Source organism: Drosophila guanche, unplaced genomic scaffold (genome assembly GCF_900245975.1).
Source record: "Drosophila guanche unplaced genomic scaffold, DGUA_6, whole genome shotgun sequence".
In the NCBI taxonomy this organism is placed as follows: domain Eukaryota; kingdom Metazoa; phylum Arthropoda; class Insecta; order Diptera; family Drosophilidae; genus Drosophila; species Drosophila guanche.
The window spans coordinates 269566-283901 of NW_022995762.1; the positions used below are offsets into that span (position 1 = coordinate 269566).

Sequence of the window (14336 nt, forward strand, 5' to 3'; positions counted from 1 at the left end):
GTAATTTCTATTACCGTTGTTGTACTTTTTCGTACTGCGTTGATTTTTGTTTGCATTTTTTTAACATTTGGTCTACTTTGATTAATGTTTTATCTGTTGTTTTTGTTGGATTTGTGGTTAAAAATGCTATTGCAAGCTGTTGTTGTTTCTAGATGTTGTATTTGTCGTTGTCGTTGCTTCTACTTCTGCCGCACACACAAATTGAGCAATTCCAGCCAACAACAACTCCTACTTCTAGTTGACAAGCAGCCAAGTGGTTACCGTTTCTACTCTCTCTCCCGTCACCTGCATTTCAAACAGTGGAAAGAGAAAAACATTTCATAGAAAAACCTAACCAGCCAAACAACCAAAAACAACAACCAGGCTGCCAGGCAGCCAGTCGGCCAATAAAACTACAGCCAAGCCAATAAAAACTACAACTACAACAACAACAAAAAACAACAACAACAGCGAACCAACGAAATCATTAGGCAATATCAAATACAGTCATAAGTCTTGGTAGCAGGTTCTTTGCTTGCTTTGATAATTTATACTTGAATTCTCTTCTGCGCCTGCTTCCACGAAACTTCTCGGCCATTCGGCAACGACGAGAAGTAGCACGTAGCAGTGGCAGTGGCAGGCTGCAGCAGCAATACTTGTATGTACTGGAAGCAATACTACCGACAGCGCTCTCTATTGGTAATGTTTATTTTCCACTATGCGGGCTGCTTTAGGAGCCATATCACACATGTTCAGGCAGGCGTTCTGTATTGTGTGCAGTGTGTGGGAATGATGGAACAGAACAGTATATAACAACCGAAAATATTTACTAGATTTGTAGGCTGTTTAATTGGCTGATTTAAGTATTAGCTTTACTTCCTATGAAGTTTGTTATTCATTTGTTTATGTGTACAACCCACTCCACTACATTTAAAATGTTTAGTTCAACTGTTCTATAATCCGATTTTTTTTTAATTGTGTATCCTTAATAAGAATTTCATTTCAGCTTCTTTGAATACCTTCAGAACTCTCATTTCCAATCTGAGACACCTTTCACAGCTCTAAAATACTTTCACGTTCCACTCATAGTTTTAGTTTCATCCTAGTATTTTCTTCTGACTGCTCGACTGCGCATTCTATTCCATTCCTCTATGGCTGTCACACCATTTATGATAAATTTGAGCTGCTTTGACATCTGGCCAATTGGCATTGGCGGCAAGAGAAGATGCTGCGAGAGTTTAGTTGCAAAAAAACAGAAGATTGTTGTTTGCTGCTCGTCCTTCTGTTTAGCGGTCTGGCTTTCATCACACATTTTTCCATCCAGAGTTTCTTTTATTATACCCGTTATATTACTGTTCGAGTACAGTAAATAGGGTATATAGTATGTTCTTTCAAAAGTGCATGCATGTACATATGTAACGCACAGAAGGAAACGTTTCCGACGCCATAAAGGATATATATTCTTGATCAGCATCAATAGCCGACTCGATTTAGCCATGTCTGTCTGTCCGTCCGTCTTGATGAGCGCCTGGATATCAGAGACTATAAAAGCTAGAGCCACCAAATGTTGCCTCCAGATGGCTGGGATATCCCATTGTTCCAAGTGTACTTCAAAATTTCTCACCTCCCCGTTCCACCACTACAAAGAGCGAAAATCTGCTATATCCACAATTCTCAAGTTAAGAGAAAATATAAAATGCAATGCCATAGGAAATGATCTATTATATCTATCAGATCACCAAATTGGGATTTGATTGGATTAACATTATAGCCAGAATGAAGAAACTAATTTCCAGTGGCTACCCTCACCCCGTCCAGCAGCTTTGCTTGATATATATGTACATATGTATCACATTAGGGCTATGTTATGTTTATGTTTTGAAATGTATGTATGTACATACACACATATGTACTGACTGATTGCACTGTATAAAAGGTGTGACGCGTACGAAGCGTCTCACAAACGTGCCTACTCGTTTTGATTGCAGTTGCGGCAATGCTGCGACAAGACTCAACTCTCGAGTCGACTCTGTGGTAAATTCCTTGGGATATCAAATACAGAAATCAACTGTCATGTTGTATGTCAATGACGGAAGTCTTGCGAATTTGTTGGCCGGCCTGCCTTCCAGACTTTTGCTACAGGAGGCCATCGTCTCCATCTTCTCCTCCTTCTTAGTTTTCCGATATTTTTCTTAGTTTTTTTTGCTGTCAGTCTGGAATTGTTTTGGCGCGCGCAAACCTGATTCTAGCGCTACTTCTCTGTTTCTCACTAATCTTTATTACTCTGAAGATTCGAAAATTAGTATGTTGTCGTAAATAACAGCGAAAGTATGGGAAGCCCTCTACAGGCACACGTCTCTCAGAGATTTTCTCGATGCCTTTGACAAAAAAAACAATAAACGAGAAGCGACGTGTGAGACGTTTCTTACGGGTCACAACTTTTATACCCGACACTCAGTACTACTTCGCACCTTAGCGGTGTTTTGTCAAATTTAACATTTGTTCTTCATCTGTCATCTACATCTACAACACTTCTCACACCAAAACGCTCCTTTAGCTCGCTCCCCTTCCCTAGACCCACACACTGCAGACTCGCGGCAGAGGCAGAGGCAGCGCCCGCACACAAAACAAAAACAAATATAAGCTGTGGTGCGCTAAAAGTCGGCAACCGCAGCGGCAGAGGCAGAGGCCGAGTGAAGCAGAAGCAGAGTGTGAATGAGAGAGTGTGAAAAAAACAACAAATGCTGCGGGACAGTGTGGGTTTAGCCACTGCAAATTAATTTCTTCATTGTGGCTATAATAAATAATCCAATCGGTTCCCAATTTGGCGATCTGGTCTTCCCTACGGAATGGCGTTTTTAGTTGTCTTTTATCTTCAAAATTGTAGATTTGGGAGGTTTTCGTTTTTCTGGGGCGGAAGGGGGCGTCGCTCATATTTGAAATACACTTGTAACAGTGTGGGCACTTGTACAGTCTGGATGCAAAATTTGGTGACTCTAGCTTTTATAGTCTCTGAGATCCAGGAGCTCAACAAGACGGACGGACAGACGGACATGGCTCAATCGACTCGGCTATTGATGCTGATCATGAATATATATACTTTATGGGGTCGGAAACGTTTCTTTCTGTGTGTTACATACATCCTCTTTGTGCACATATACAATATCCCCTATGTACTCTTTGAGTAAAAAACCTTTATGTAATGCCGGGCAGAAAAAGACGTTTTTGGGTTTATTGCACCGAAAGAAACAAGGGGCCATAAAAACTAACCAAAAATGCGGCAGTTTCGTTTCATTACACTTGTCCCACTGACACACTAACTACCGAACGCCACAGAGACCCCAGCAACAATAAAGGAGGAGACAGTCGGACACACATCGTTGCCGTACTCCTACTTACATCTATGTATGGACTTGGAATGAATTGAGGTCTGAAGTGCCATAAAAAGAAATACTACATGGAAAACAATACGACAATGCGACAAAAAGTTTTTCGGGACGTGCACAGTCGTGGAATATGCAATACTCTTTGTTCCAGTTGGAAATAGAATATGACAGTCACATGTTGCATGAAAAACTTTAGTGTGGTGTCAATAATTGTATCACAAGTAAAACGAGGAGGAACTTGTGAGACGCTTCGTACGCCTCGTAACTTTTATACCCGATACTCAGTCAGCATACATGTACATGAATATACATGTGTATATGAGTGTATGTATGTAAAATTGGTGTTATATCTATGTACTATGTATGACTATAAGAGCTATGGCCACCAAATTTTGCATTCAGACTGCTGAGATATCACTCTGATACAATTGTATTTCAAAACTTAGTCCCTCGTACTTTAGTCCTCACAAAGGGAGAAAATCTCTCATATTCTAAATTGTTGGAAGATAAAACAAAACTAACGAGATGGGACGTGTGAGAAGCTTCTTACGCGTCACAACTTTTATACCTGGTACTCTGTACTACATCTGTACCTAAGCGGTTTCTTTTTCAACATTTTACATTTTTTCTTCATTTGTCATCTACATCTAAATCACTTCTCACGCCAACACGCTCTTTAAGCTCTCGTAGAGCAGCACACTACACAAGGCAGAGTGTGAATGCGAGAATATGCAAAAAAAAAAAGCTGCTGGACGGGTTGGGTTTAGCCACTGCAAATTCATTTCTTCATTCTAGCTATAATAATGATCCAATCTGATCCCAATTCGGTGTTCTGATCCCTACGGAATGGCGTTTTTAGTTTTCTTGTATCTTCAAAACTCTTGTAGCAGTGGGAGCATACAGCCATCTGGATTCAAAATTTGGTGGCTCTAGCTTTTATAGTCTCTGAGAACCAGGCGCTCAACAAGACGGACGGACAGACGGACTGACAGACAGAAATGGTTATATCGACTCGGCTGTTGAAGCTGATCAAGAATACATATACTTTATGGGGTCGGAAACGTTTCCTTCTCTGCGTTACACACATTCGTTATTCCTCACAAATACAATATACCGTATTTACTCTTCGAGTACCGGGTATAAAAACGCAGTTCCAAATTATGTTAAATAGCTCTTCCCGTAATCATTGGCGAACTCGTCAAACGACGACATGGCGTATGCCCAATGTGATGGGGATGAGTAAAAATAGGCAAAAAGGAAATAATGTTGCACACCGCCAACGCGTTTCGTTGCCTTTCGTTGCGGCAGTGTGTCCCAGTTTCTCGATTCTCGCTGTTTGAGCTACTGATTTTTCCAGTGAATGAAATGTGAAATCAGTGTCCAGGCCATAAATAAACGAAACGCCGAACCGTTTCTGGCTCGACACGGTTGCTTTTGCTGATGCTGCTGTGCTTCCATTCATAAAAATCTTAACAGAAACAGAATGGTGTATCGCTTTGGGTTGTGTTGAACCTCTCTCTCCGTTTTACCGAACCAACTTTGTAATTACATCGACCGGAATCGTACCAAAAACCATGTACGTTCATGCCTTCATACGTAAGGCGGCCGCATACTTCCAACTTTTTTTGTAAATAAAGTCATTTGTGCTAGTTTTTTTTTGCTCAATGAAACCACATTGTCCATTTATCGTTCACTTAAAAATTGAAAACGAACTATTTTTCAAACGCTTTTCTTTATCTAATTTCAGGTAAGCGAAAGACACGTACCACCGACTCAACAGGCTACTAACCACGAATGATAATGCATTTCCAAGCACTAACCTTATCGGTAAAAGAAAAAACAACAAATACAAACCGTTAAATATATACTATAAGCTTTTAAATAATTAAGAACTAAAGATAGCATGCGAGTGGGGAAGCGTTAAAGCAAAAGCATAGTAAAATCCAGTAAGTCCTAAGGCATATTTAACGTCACTTGATAGTTAAAAGGGTGTAATGTACGCGGGTGCTAGGAATTTATTTTGCAATGCTAGAAATGTAGTTTGAGTGACGTGTGAGAGATTAGTTTTATCCAGGGAGTGCCGGGTATAAAAGTGGTGACGCGTTAGAAGTGTCTCACACGTCCCTTCTCTGTTTTTTTTTTTTAAATCCATTTAAAGTAGCCGTACAGAAGAATCAATAGGAGCAATTGATTTTTCTAAGGATAAACTATGCAAGTCCACCAAAATGTTTAAATTTAAGCCTTTAGCATAATTGTTATTGAAAATAATAATTTATAAAAATTATTTTTAATAATTATAAAATAAATTATGTTAGTGTAAAAAAAATGTTTGGTTCAAAATAATAAAACTCAAAATTAAATAATTAGGGATTAATATTATAATTAACCTTACAATTCGTACGTGTAAAACTCTTGCTAGATTATATTGTCGCTACAGCAGAATCTACAGCAGTGCTAAAAACGCTTATACAAATAATTGCGCCAGTCTACAAAAAATTGTGTTTATAAATATTTCATTAATTAATTTTTAGAAATTTCTAGAATTTCATTAACATTATTTTTAAAATTGAAATTTGACCTTCAGCCATGAAGTGGCATAAATTTTAAAAAGCTTATCAATCGTTTTTAGCCACAAATAACTCGGTGACTCGAATTTTTTGTTTTAATTTAAAAAAAAATTGTCCCGAAATTAGAACCCGTGGTTTCTTTTCAAGAGCCGCCAATGCATTTAAATGGTCTGTTCTAATTTCTGGACAATTCTAATTTGTGAGCGTTCTATTTTGTGAGATATTGCTGTACTTGTCTAAGAGAAAAGCATTGATAGCTTCGAGTTGTTAGGTGTATTTCTCTGTTAGTCCGAGTTCGAGGAATTTTCAGATCTTATGCTACATAAGAGTAAAACTATTTTCAGAATACACTGTAACTCTTTGTAGCTGCTTAACCCATTGTTAATACCACATTCTGTTACCAAAATCAGATAATGGTTTTATCTACCGATCTCTTTTATCTAAGACTTTCTGACATTGAAAAATCTTGCCAAAGCCCAGTAACCAAAAGGCCTTTTTAGGATCGGGAATTTCTAACGAAAGTCTCTCATTATTAAAAAGATATTTCACTCGACTGGGGTAGATTATTCGCTGCTGAAAGAAAATGTCTTCTTAATGGATAAATTGAAGATATGTAAATGTTCCTCTATAATTTTCAAAAACCTGCGTAAATCGCTTTCCTATATTTTCTAGTCGTACTATTTGATTGATTTTCTCTTCACATGTACAGCACAGCAGTGCCAGTGCCAGAGCCGAGCCGCAGCTTGTGTTGTTCGTTTATGGAACGAAGCCACCTCCTGGCAACACCCTCGACTTTTTGTCAAATTTAACTTTTCTACCAAATCTAACGAAAATTTATTGAAAATTCCATTCAAACTGGGGAAAATCTTTTGCGGTGTATTTTTTTCATTCATGCCGACGTCGCCTTCGCCAGCGCCCTCCGACCGACTAGTGTGTAATTTTTCTTTTGCGTAAAAGTATTCTCTTGTTGATTCTTTTCCCCTCGGAACAATGTTAAATGTCAAACATTTCTAATGGGATATAACCGCTAGGAAAAGTTAATGGAAATTTCTGATGCGATTCGATCGATGAATTCCGTAGCTGTGGCTTCCATCAAGTTCACTTTCACTTATTGACAACGGTGGATGCCACAGCTGAGGCTGAGGCTGGCTGCCTCTGACGACGACGACGATGACAATCATCGATCTTCATCGGTTGGATCGACTGGCTGCGGCAGTACCTTTAACCGTAGTACCCCGATCGATTCGCGCAAACGCGAAAATTTATGTGCAAAAGCAAAACTTGACTTGAAAACTTGAAGCAGACCGCAGATGCAGGGGCCTCTGCGCTGTCGAAGGTTCGTTGCCATTTGACGACGCGGCCGATCGGTCCAACGATCAACGATCTCTCACACACAGACACACAGGGAGAGACACCGCAAAAGCGTTTTTCCTCCATTAGTATCAGTATCTTTTTCCCCCCTTTTCACTGCCGTTTCCGTTTTTTTTTTTCATTTAAATTAAAAACGAAAGTAGCTGTGATTCGCCCGCCGTCTGTCTTTGGATCTTTTGGCCTCCCCTTTGATCTTTGTGCTTGCCTGAAAATTTATGCAGTCTTGCAATTATTTCTCCTTTTTTTGTATTTTGTCTTCTGTTGCCAGTTTTCTCGCGTTGAAAGACGCCTTGTTATGGCTCTGCATTATATAGATACTCGTATATCTTTTGGCTAGCGTGGAGAAGGCAGTTCCAGAGGAAGTGACTGTAGCTATGGATGTGGCAAGGAAATGCAACGGAATAATTTTGTCAAGGTTAGGGAAATAGTCAAAGGTGCTACTGTGATTTTTTCATGAGCAATGAGCTACAGGAAAAAATCAAGATAATAGGGGAAACTGTTTGCTCGTTTGATTAGTTAGAGAGAAAATTATACCAAATATTTCCACTTGCAATTTAAGCTATATGTATGTATGTTTGTATGTGCATATATATGTATGTATGTATATCTGAGATTACGTCTTCCTTCATAACCTTTCCATGATTTTCCATCTACCAAGGGTAACCCCATAGTCGTTCAAAACTCGTTCAATTCCACAGCCTTGCACAAAAATTGTTCCACAGCTCTGTGAGGCAGCAGATCCCTGTGGCGGCTCCTCTCTTGTTAAGTTACTCAATTGGCATCGAGTTGTTAACCTTTTGGGCGGCACCCTCGCCCTCAAAAGTTTTTGCATGGGCCTTTGGAACGCTGTTCGATCGGGTTTTGGTTTTTTTATACCTCGAAGAGTAAATAGGGTATATTGTATTTGTGTGAATAACGGTTGAATTAACGAACAGAAGGACACGTTTCCGACCCCCTATATTCTTGATCAGCATCAACAGCCAAGTCGATAGAGCCATGTCTGTCTGTCCGTCTGTCCGTCTTGTTTGTCGGCTAGTTATCAGAGACTATAAGAGCTAGAGCCACCAAATTGTGCCTCCAGACTACTTTATGCTCACGCTGAAACCAGTGTATTTCAATAATTAGCCCCGCCCCCGCAAAAAGGGGAAAACCTCCCAAACCTACAATTTTGAAGATAAAAGAAAACTAAAAACGCCATTCCGTAGGGAATGGCTATATATATCAGATCACCAAATTGGGATCCTTTTGGATCCTTGGATCATTATTATAGCCACAATGAATAAATAAATTTCCAGTGGCTAAACCCACCCTGTCCCGCAGCTTTTGTTGTTCTGTGCACATTTTCTCATTCACACTCTGCTTTTGCTTCACTCGGCCTCTGCACCTGCCGTCACTCTGCCGCTGCCTCTGCCGACTTTTAACCCACCCCGTCCCGCAGCTTATATTTGGTTTTTTTTGTGTGCGGTCGCTGCATCTGCCTCTGCCGCAAGTCTGCAGTATGTGGGTCTAGGGAAGGGCGGCGAGCGTGTTGGTGTGAGAAGTGTTGTAGATGTAGATGACAGATGAAGAAAAAATGTAAAATTTGACAAATAACCGCTAAGGTGCAGATGTAGTCCTGAGTGCCTGGTATAAAAGTTGTGATGCGTAAAAAGCGTCTCACACGTCCCTTCTCGTTTGGTTTTGTTTCTTTGCATTTTTATGAGATTTTGTGTGGTGTTGTTGCTGTTGTTGCTGTTGTTGCCTCGCTCCGCTGTGGCTGTGAATGCTGCTGCCTTACCGTCAAAGTATTTTATGTATTTATACCCGTTATACCCTTAAAGTATATAGGGTATATTCTGTTTTGTAGTCGGGGCAATGTGCGTGACTCACAGAAGGAAACGTTTCCGACCCTGTAGAATATTCATATGTAAGTATTCTTCAGCATGAGTCGTGAACTATTTTGAGACTATTTTACATCACTGTTCCAAGTGAGCGATATTCAGCTACATCCACGAAGATTAAGATCAGATCGGATCATTTGCCGTCTTCCAGCGGCTTGGTTAATTAGGGGGCGAGCTGAAAGAGCGTTGGCGTGATAAGTGATGCTATTGATTTTGTATGACATATGTAAAAAAAAAGTAAAATTGAAAATTTTAAAAAATCATAAGGTTTCATTAACTACATGCATACGTATGTATGTATGTATTACACTAAGTTTACATTCAGGCATACATGTGTATGAGTTTGTGTGCTCACTGAATACAGGGTATACAAGCTGTGACGCGTTCCAGCGTCTCATAACGTTCCTCCTCGTTTTAAATGCATTTCTAAATGAATTGTAATACCGATGCGGCTGACTGTCTATCTGCCTGACTGTCTGTCTGTCTCTTTGTCTTTCTGTATGTCGACAGACACGACCTGTGCGACTACAACTATGTGGCAATGTCTATTGTCACAACACGTCGAGTCGACGATGTGGAGGGAGTCTTGAAAACTCATGTGCGGCAATAAAAATTTAAAAAAATAAATAAATAAACACAATCAAATGCAAACATAAGCGGCAGGCATCGCAGGCCAAACTAAAAGCGTTGATGGTGATTTTTGCTTTTACTTATACCACAAACCAAAATTCATGTGCACGATTTTCCACTAGACAAGTATCCAGCCCAGCCAGTATTTTAAGACGGTGGACGTCGATACCAAAATTCCGAATCGGCTTTCAAATGAAGAGGCAAGCACCATTAACCATGCGGGATTAGACTCCACGCAGTAGAAGTCTCCACATAAAATGCGAAAGATGATGAAGCTAAACACCTCTGATCCTATGTGTCTCTCTCTCGCTCGATTGAAAGTGAAATGTCTCTAAGCTATTTATTTGTTATTTTTTGTGCATTTATTTTCTTCTGCTTCTGCGTTCGTCCATATAGTAATTTTCGAAAATTAAAAAGAAGTACTCGGCTGCACTTTTCTGTATCTGCTTTGGACTGGACTGTGGCCTTGCTTTTGTGAGTGGCATTTGCGTGTGGTCACCGCCTCCCAGATCACAGATTTCAGATGACGTTGAATTTCTTTCATTTCCGTTATGCATTTGGTACCTAACGTATTAATAAGTTTTGTGTGGTTTCTTTTTAATACGAAATAATGCCTTAATTTTTGCGTTTTTTGTGAGCTTTTAAATGTTGGTATGTAATTTGATTTTGCGTCGTATAGAGGAAGTGAAATCGTAGGGGAGGACACATTTTGGTTTGATTACAAGATTGATGTTTTGGGATCTGTAAATAACGGAAATGGTGTGTGGTATTGTGTATAATGGAAATAGTGGAGGGAAGAGAATTTTTATATATACATATATATGTTTATACATACATATATGTACGTACATATATCGTTAAAAAATTAATTCAAGCAGATATTGGACGATCAGTTCCGTTTATAGAAGTTTTATATTTTTTATGAGCCATCTTTATTTATTAATTACCCAACTTCCTCTGACTTTCTTATTATCCATCTTCCCCTGCCATATGAATGCCTTCTTTTTTTAATTGTACAGTGCATAATGATGACTAATTACCGTGGCCTACACGATGTGACACGATGTTGATCGGCAGGTGATCTCAGCCGAAAAACCAGCATGATTTGAGATGCACATGCACAGTGGGTTCCCATCGAACGAAAGTGAAAACCCACTAAAAGAGAAAGAAGGAAAGAAATGAAAAGACAATAAACATATTTCCAATAAATTGTTTGTTTTTATTTTCGTTTATTTTTTATGGCGTGGAAAATTACACATTGGGGCACGTCGCGGTGCGGCATCATCCAAGTCAATATTATGTTATGTTAATAACTCCGATGGTTTCACATGATGAAACTTTCTTACACTTTAGCAGGAGAGGAGGAGAACAGGGTTCGAAATTCTTGGGCAGAACTGGTCGGATGGTATACGATTCGATTCGATTGGGGTGAGGATGGGGGATAGCTTGGAGCGAAATTCCGAAATGGACCGGATCGTAGGTACCGACAAACAGAGAGACTGACTGTCTACCTATCTGCCTCTTTTTTTCTGCCCTCGGTATCACTCTCTCTGACTCTGTGTCTATCTCTCTCTCTGACCCTATCCTGTCTCCTCTCTGTGTTTTAGCCCACACTTCGATCCGCTTTTTCGTAAATGGAGCTTGAAGCGCGCCCGCGCCGCAGGCGACCCACCGACCGATCGTCGACCGCCGAAACACAACCGCAACTCTCAACGACAACAGACGATGACTACAGACAACGACATTCGCTTTCATTTCCATCTGTAGAGGCTGCAGTTGCCGCTGCCGCCGCTGGTCAGCCACACTTGCTACTCAGTGGCAGACCATGCCATGCCAAACCATGCCATACCATGGCGTGCTGTTCCATGCACTTGTCACTCGCTGCTCCTCCCCTTGTCCCGTGCTACTGCTTTCATACAGCGGCTCATCGGTTGTTGCACTTGATGTTTGTCTCTCTCTATCTTTCTTTCTGTGTTTCGTTTCGTTTTTGTTGTGCAGTTTTCGCTTTCGATTTCTTTTGTATTTTCGATTTTTGATACCCTTGAAAAAAGCTCTAGGGGTAAGGTATTATGGGTTGTGCGGTGAAGTTGAGGCTGAAAGTGCGTGCAGAAAGGCTTATGCATAGTAGAAGATTTAATTAAAAAATATATTTCGCTCTGTATAAGCTAATCTCTCCCACTGATTCCCTTTCCATGGGACCCATGGGTCTGATCTGATGGCAGGGGTGCCTGTCTGTTTACCCTTAAATCCGTAGACTCAGAGCAGCTTCTCCCATTAGCAGTCACTCAACCTGTGTCTTGGTTCATCACTTTACCACTTTCTTCGATTGCAGCGGAACTAGGCACTAACACTAAGCGTGCGAAACTTATCAATCATATTTCTTATCGGAGACGGACATATGGCATATGCCATGTCTTGCTGTATACTTATATTTATGAATGAGCAAAGATTAGCCTTACCATTGCTTAAATCCAGCCTAATATCAATGGCAATGGTGACGCTGACAGCCCTTTTTTAGTGGCTCCACTTTCATTTTTATTTCAGTGGAAGGCTGCGTTCGCTTTCCCCGACTGTGCCGATCGATTCATGGTCATCGAAGAAAGTTGTTCTCACATTAATTATATACAGACCGAGACCGAGACAGAGAGAGACCTCCCCATCGATTGATGGAAGTAATTTATAACTCAGCAACAGCAACAGAAAAAAGCTTCAAAGTTTCTCGGGTAAAATTCATCGTTTTCATCAATCGATTGATCAGTCAAGTATCCGAGTACGAGTACGAATACCACCTCGTACATACACTCATTTGTCTTACTCAATCATGTTTTTCTTAATCTCTGGCCCATTTACAGAGGTGAAACGAGGATGGGACCTTCCTCTTTCTTTACATTTCTGATGGTTCAATATATGAATATATGAAATGTAATTTTAACTAGAAAGGAAATGCCGAGAATACCAATAAGACAGAAAGAAGTTATGCAAAATAAAATAAATAAAATAAAAAATGTTTTCTGAGAATTGTTGTGCTCCCTTTACTGGAATTTTTTAGTCCTTTTCTAGGGAGTTTTGATCTTGAATTTTTAGGTAATTTTTATATTGCTTTCCCGGGCAATTTTTTTGAATTTTTAACCACAAAAATGTGTTGTAAAAAGTTTGTGGTGCTTACCACATATCAAACGAGACGCTTCTTACGCTTTAGAACTTTTATACCCGGTACTCAGTACAACATCTGTACTTTAGCGGTTTTGGCCGATTAATGGCCATAGTATTTAAATTCAGTTAATAGCCCAGTGTTGGCCAATGAATCATCGGACGAGCCGCTGCTGAGTAAATGAGTGAAAAACGTGACTTTTGATTTGACATTTTCACAGTCATAAGTACGATCCCCGCCGCGCCTCTGCCACCTGAGATTTTTCCCTTATCAAATTAAATCGAAAACAAGTTGGGTCTCTCATGCAATTTAAATTCATTTTCGCTGCCTCTAAGGCTTGCCCCCTTCCATCTTGAATGTTTTGAATGTCATCTCGAATGTGGCTAAATGTCAAAATGCATCATCATCATCATCCGCAAGCAGTCGCATCTTTCCCCTACCTCCTACTGCTTCCTACAAGTGAGTCATTTATAACTAACTGAATGAACATTCTCTCTTCTCCTTTTACTCTTGCACGCTTGCGCAATAGACGATGGAACCAGTAAGTATTCATGTATTCGTGTACATTATATTGAGTATTGAGTAGTGATAGTCAGTATGCATATGTAACCTTATGACTTTTCCGAATAATACATTTTATATTTTTTCTACATCTGTAATCTACATCACTTCTCCCACCAACTCCCTCTCCCAGAACCACACACTGCATGTGTATGTGTGCGAGCGAGAAAGAATTACAACAAAAAACGAAAAGGGACGTGTGAGACGCTTCTTACGCGTCACAACTTTTATACCGGGCACTCAGTACTACTTCTGCACCTTAGCGGTTATTTGTCAAATTTTACATTTGTTCTTCATCTGTCGTCTACATCAACAACACTACTCACACCAACACGGTCCTTTAGCTCGCCGCCCTTCCCTAGACCCTCACACCGCAGACTCGCGGCAGAGGCAGCGTCCGCAAACAAAAAAAAAAAGAGAGAAGGAACGTGTGAGACGCTTTTTACGCGTCACAACTTTTATACCCGGCACTCAGGACTACATCTAGATGTAGAAGACATCGCCAACCACCACATATCGTTCACATTACAGAACACGTACTTAAAAATAAATAAAATGCATCAAAAAAATTGGATCACTTAATCGTATTTTATGAGATATTTAAAACAGCAATAAAATTTGTACCTTTTCCCTGCACATTTTGTGCAATAATGACCGCTAATACAGAGAGTTAAAACCCGAGTCTTGGTTTTACCTTTTAAAATTTTAGCTTTTGGCCACCAAAACTGGTCATTTGGACAATGGTGCATCTGCACCTTAGCGGTGTTTTGTCAAATTTTAAATTTTTTCTTTATCTGTCATCATGCAACAC

The 14336-nt window shown here is 40.0% G+C and overlaps 1 protein-coding gene across 5 annotated transcripts in view; it reads left to right on the top strand.

Moving 5' to 3' along the window:
• Nucleotides 1-14336, top strand: part of LOC117590924 (protein outspread) — a 117534-nt gene that overhangs the window by 42047 nt on the left and 61151 nt on the right. For 3 of the 5 annotated variants that reach the window (XM_034283958.1, XM_034283960.1, XM_034283962.1), the window contains exon 2: nt 13494-13505. The exons of the other annotated variants lie outside the window; for them this stretch is intronic. In XM_034283958.1, coding sequence (XP_034139849.1) covers nt 13494-13505 — 12 coding nt within the window. The remainder of the gene's footprint in view (nt 1-13493; nt 13506-14336) is intronic. 5 annotated transcript variants of the gene reach the window in all.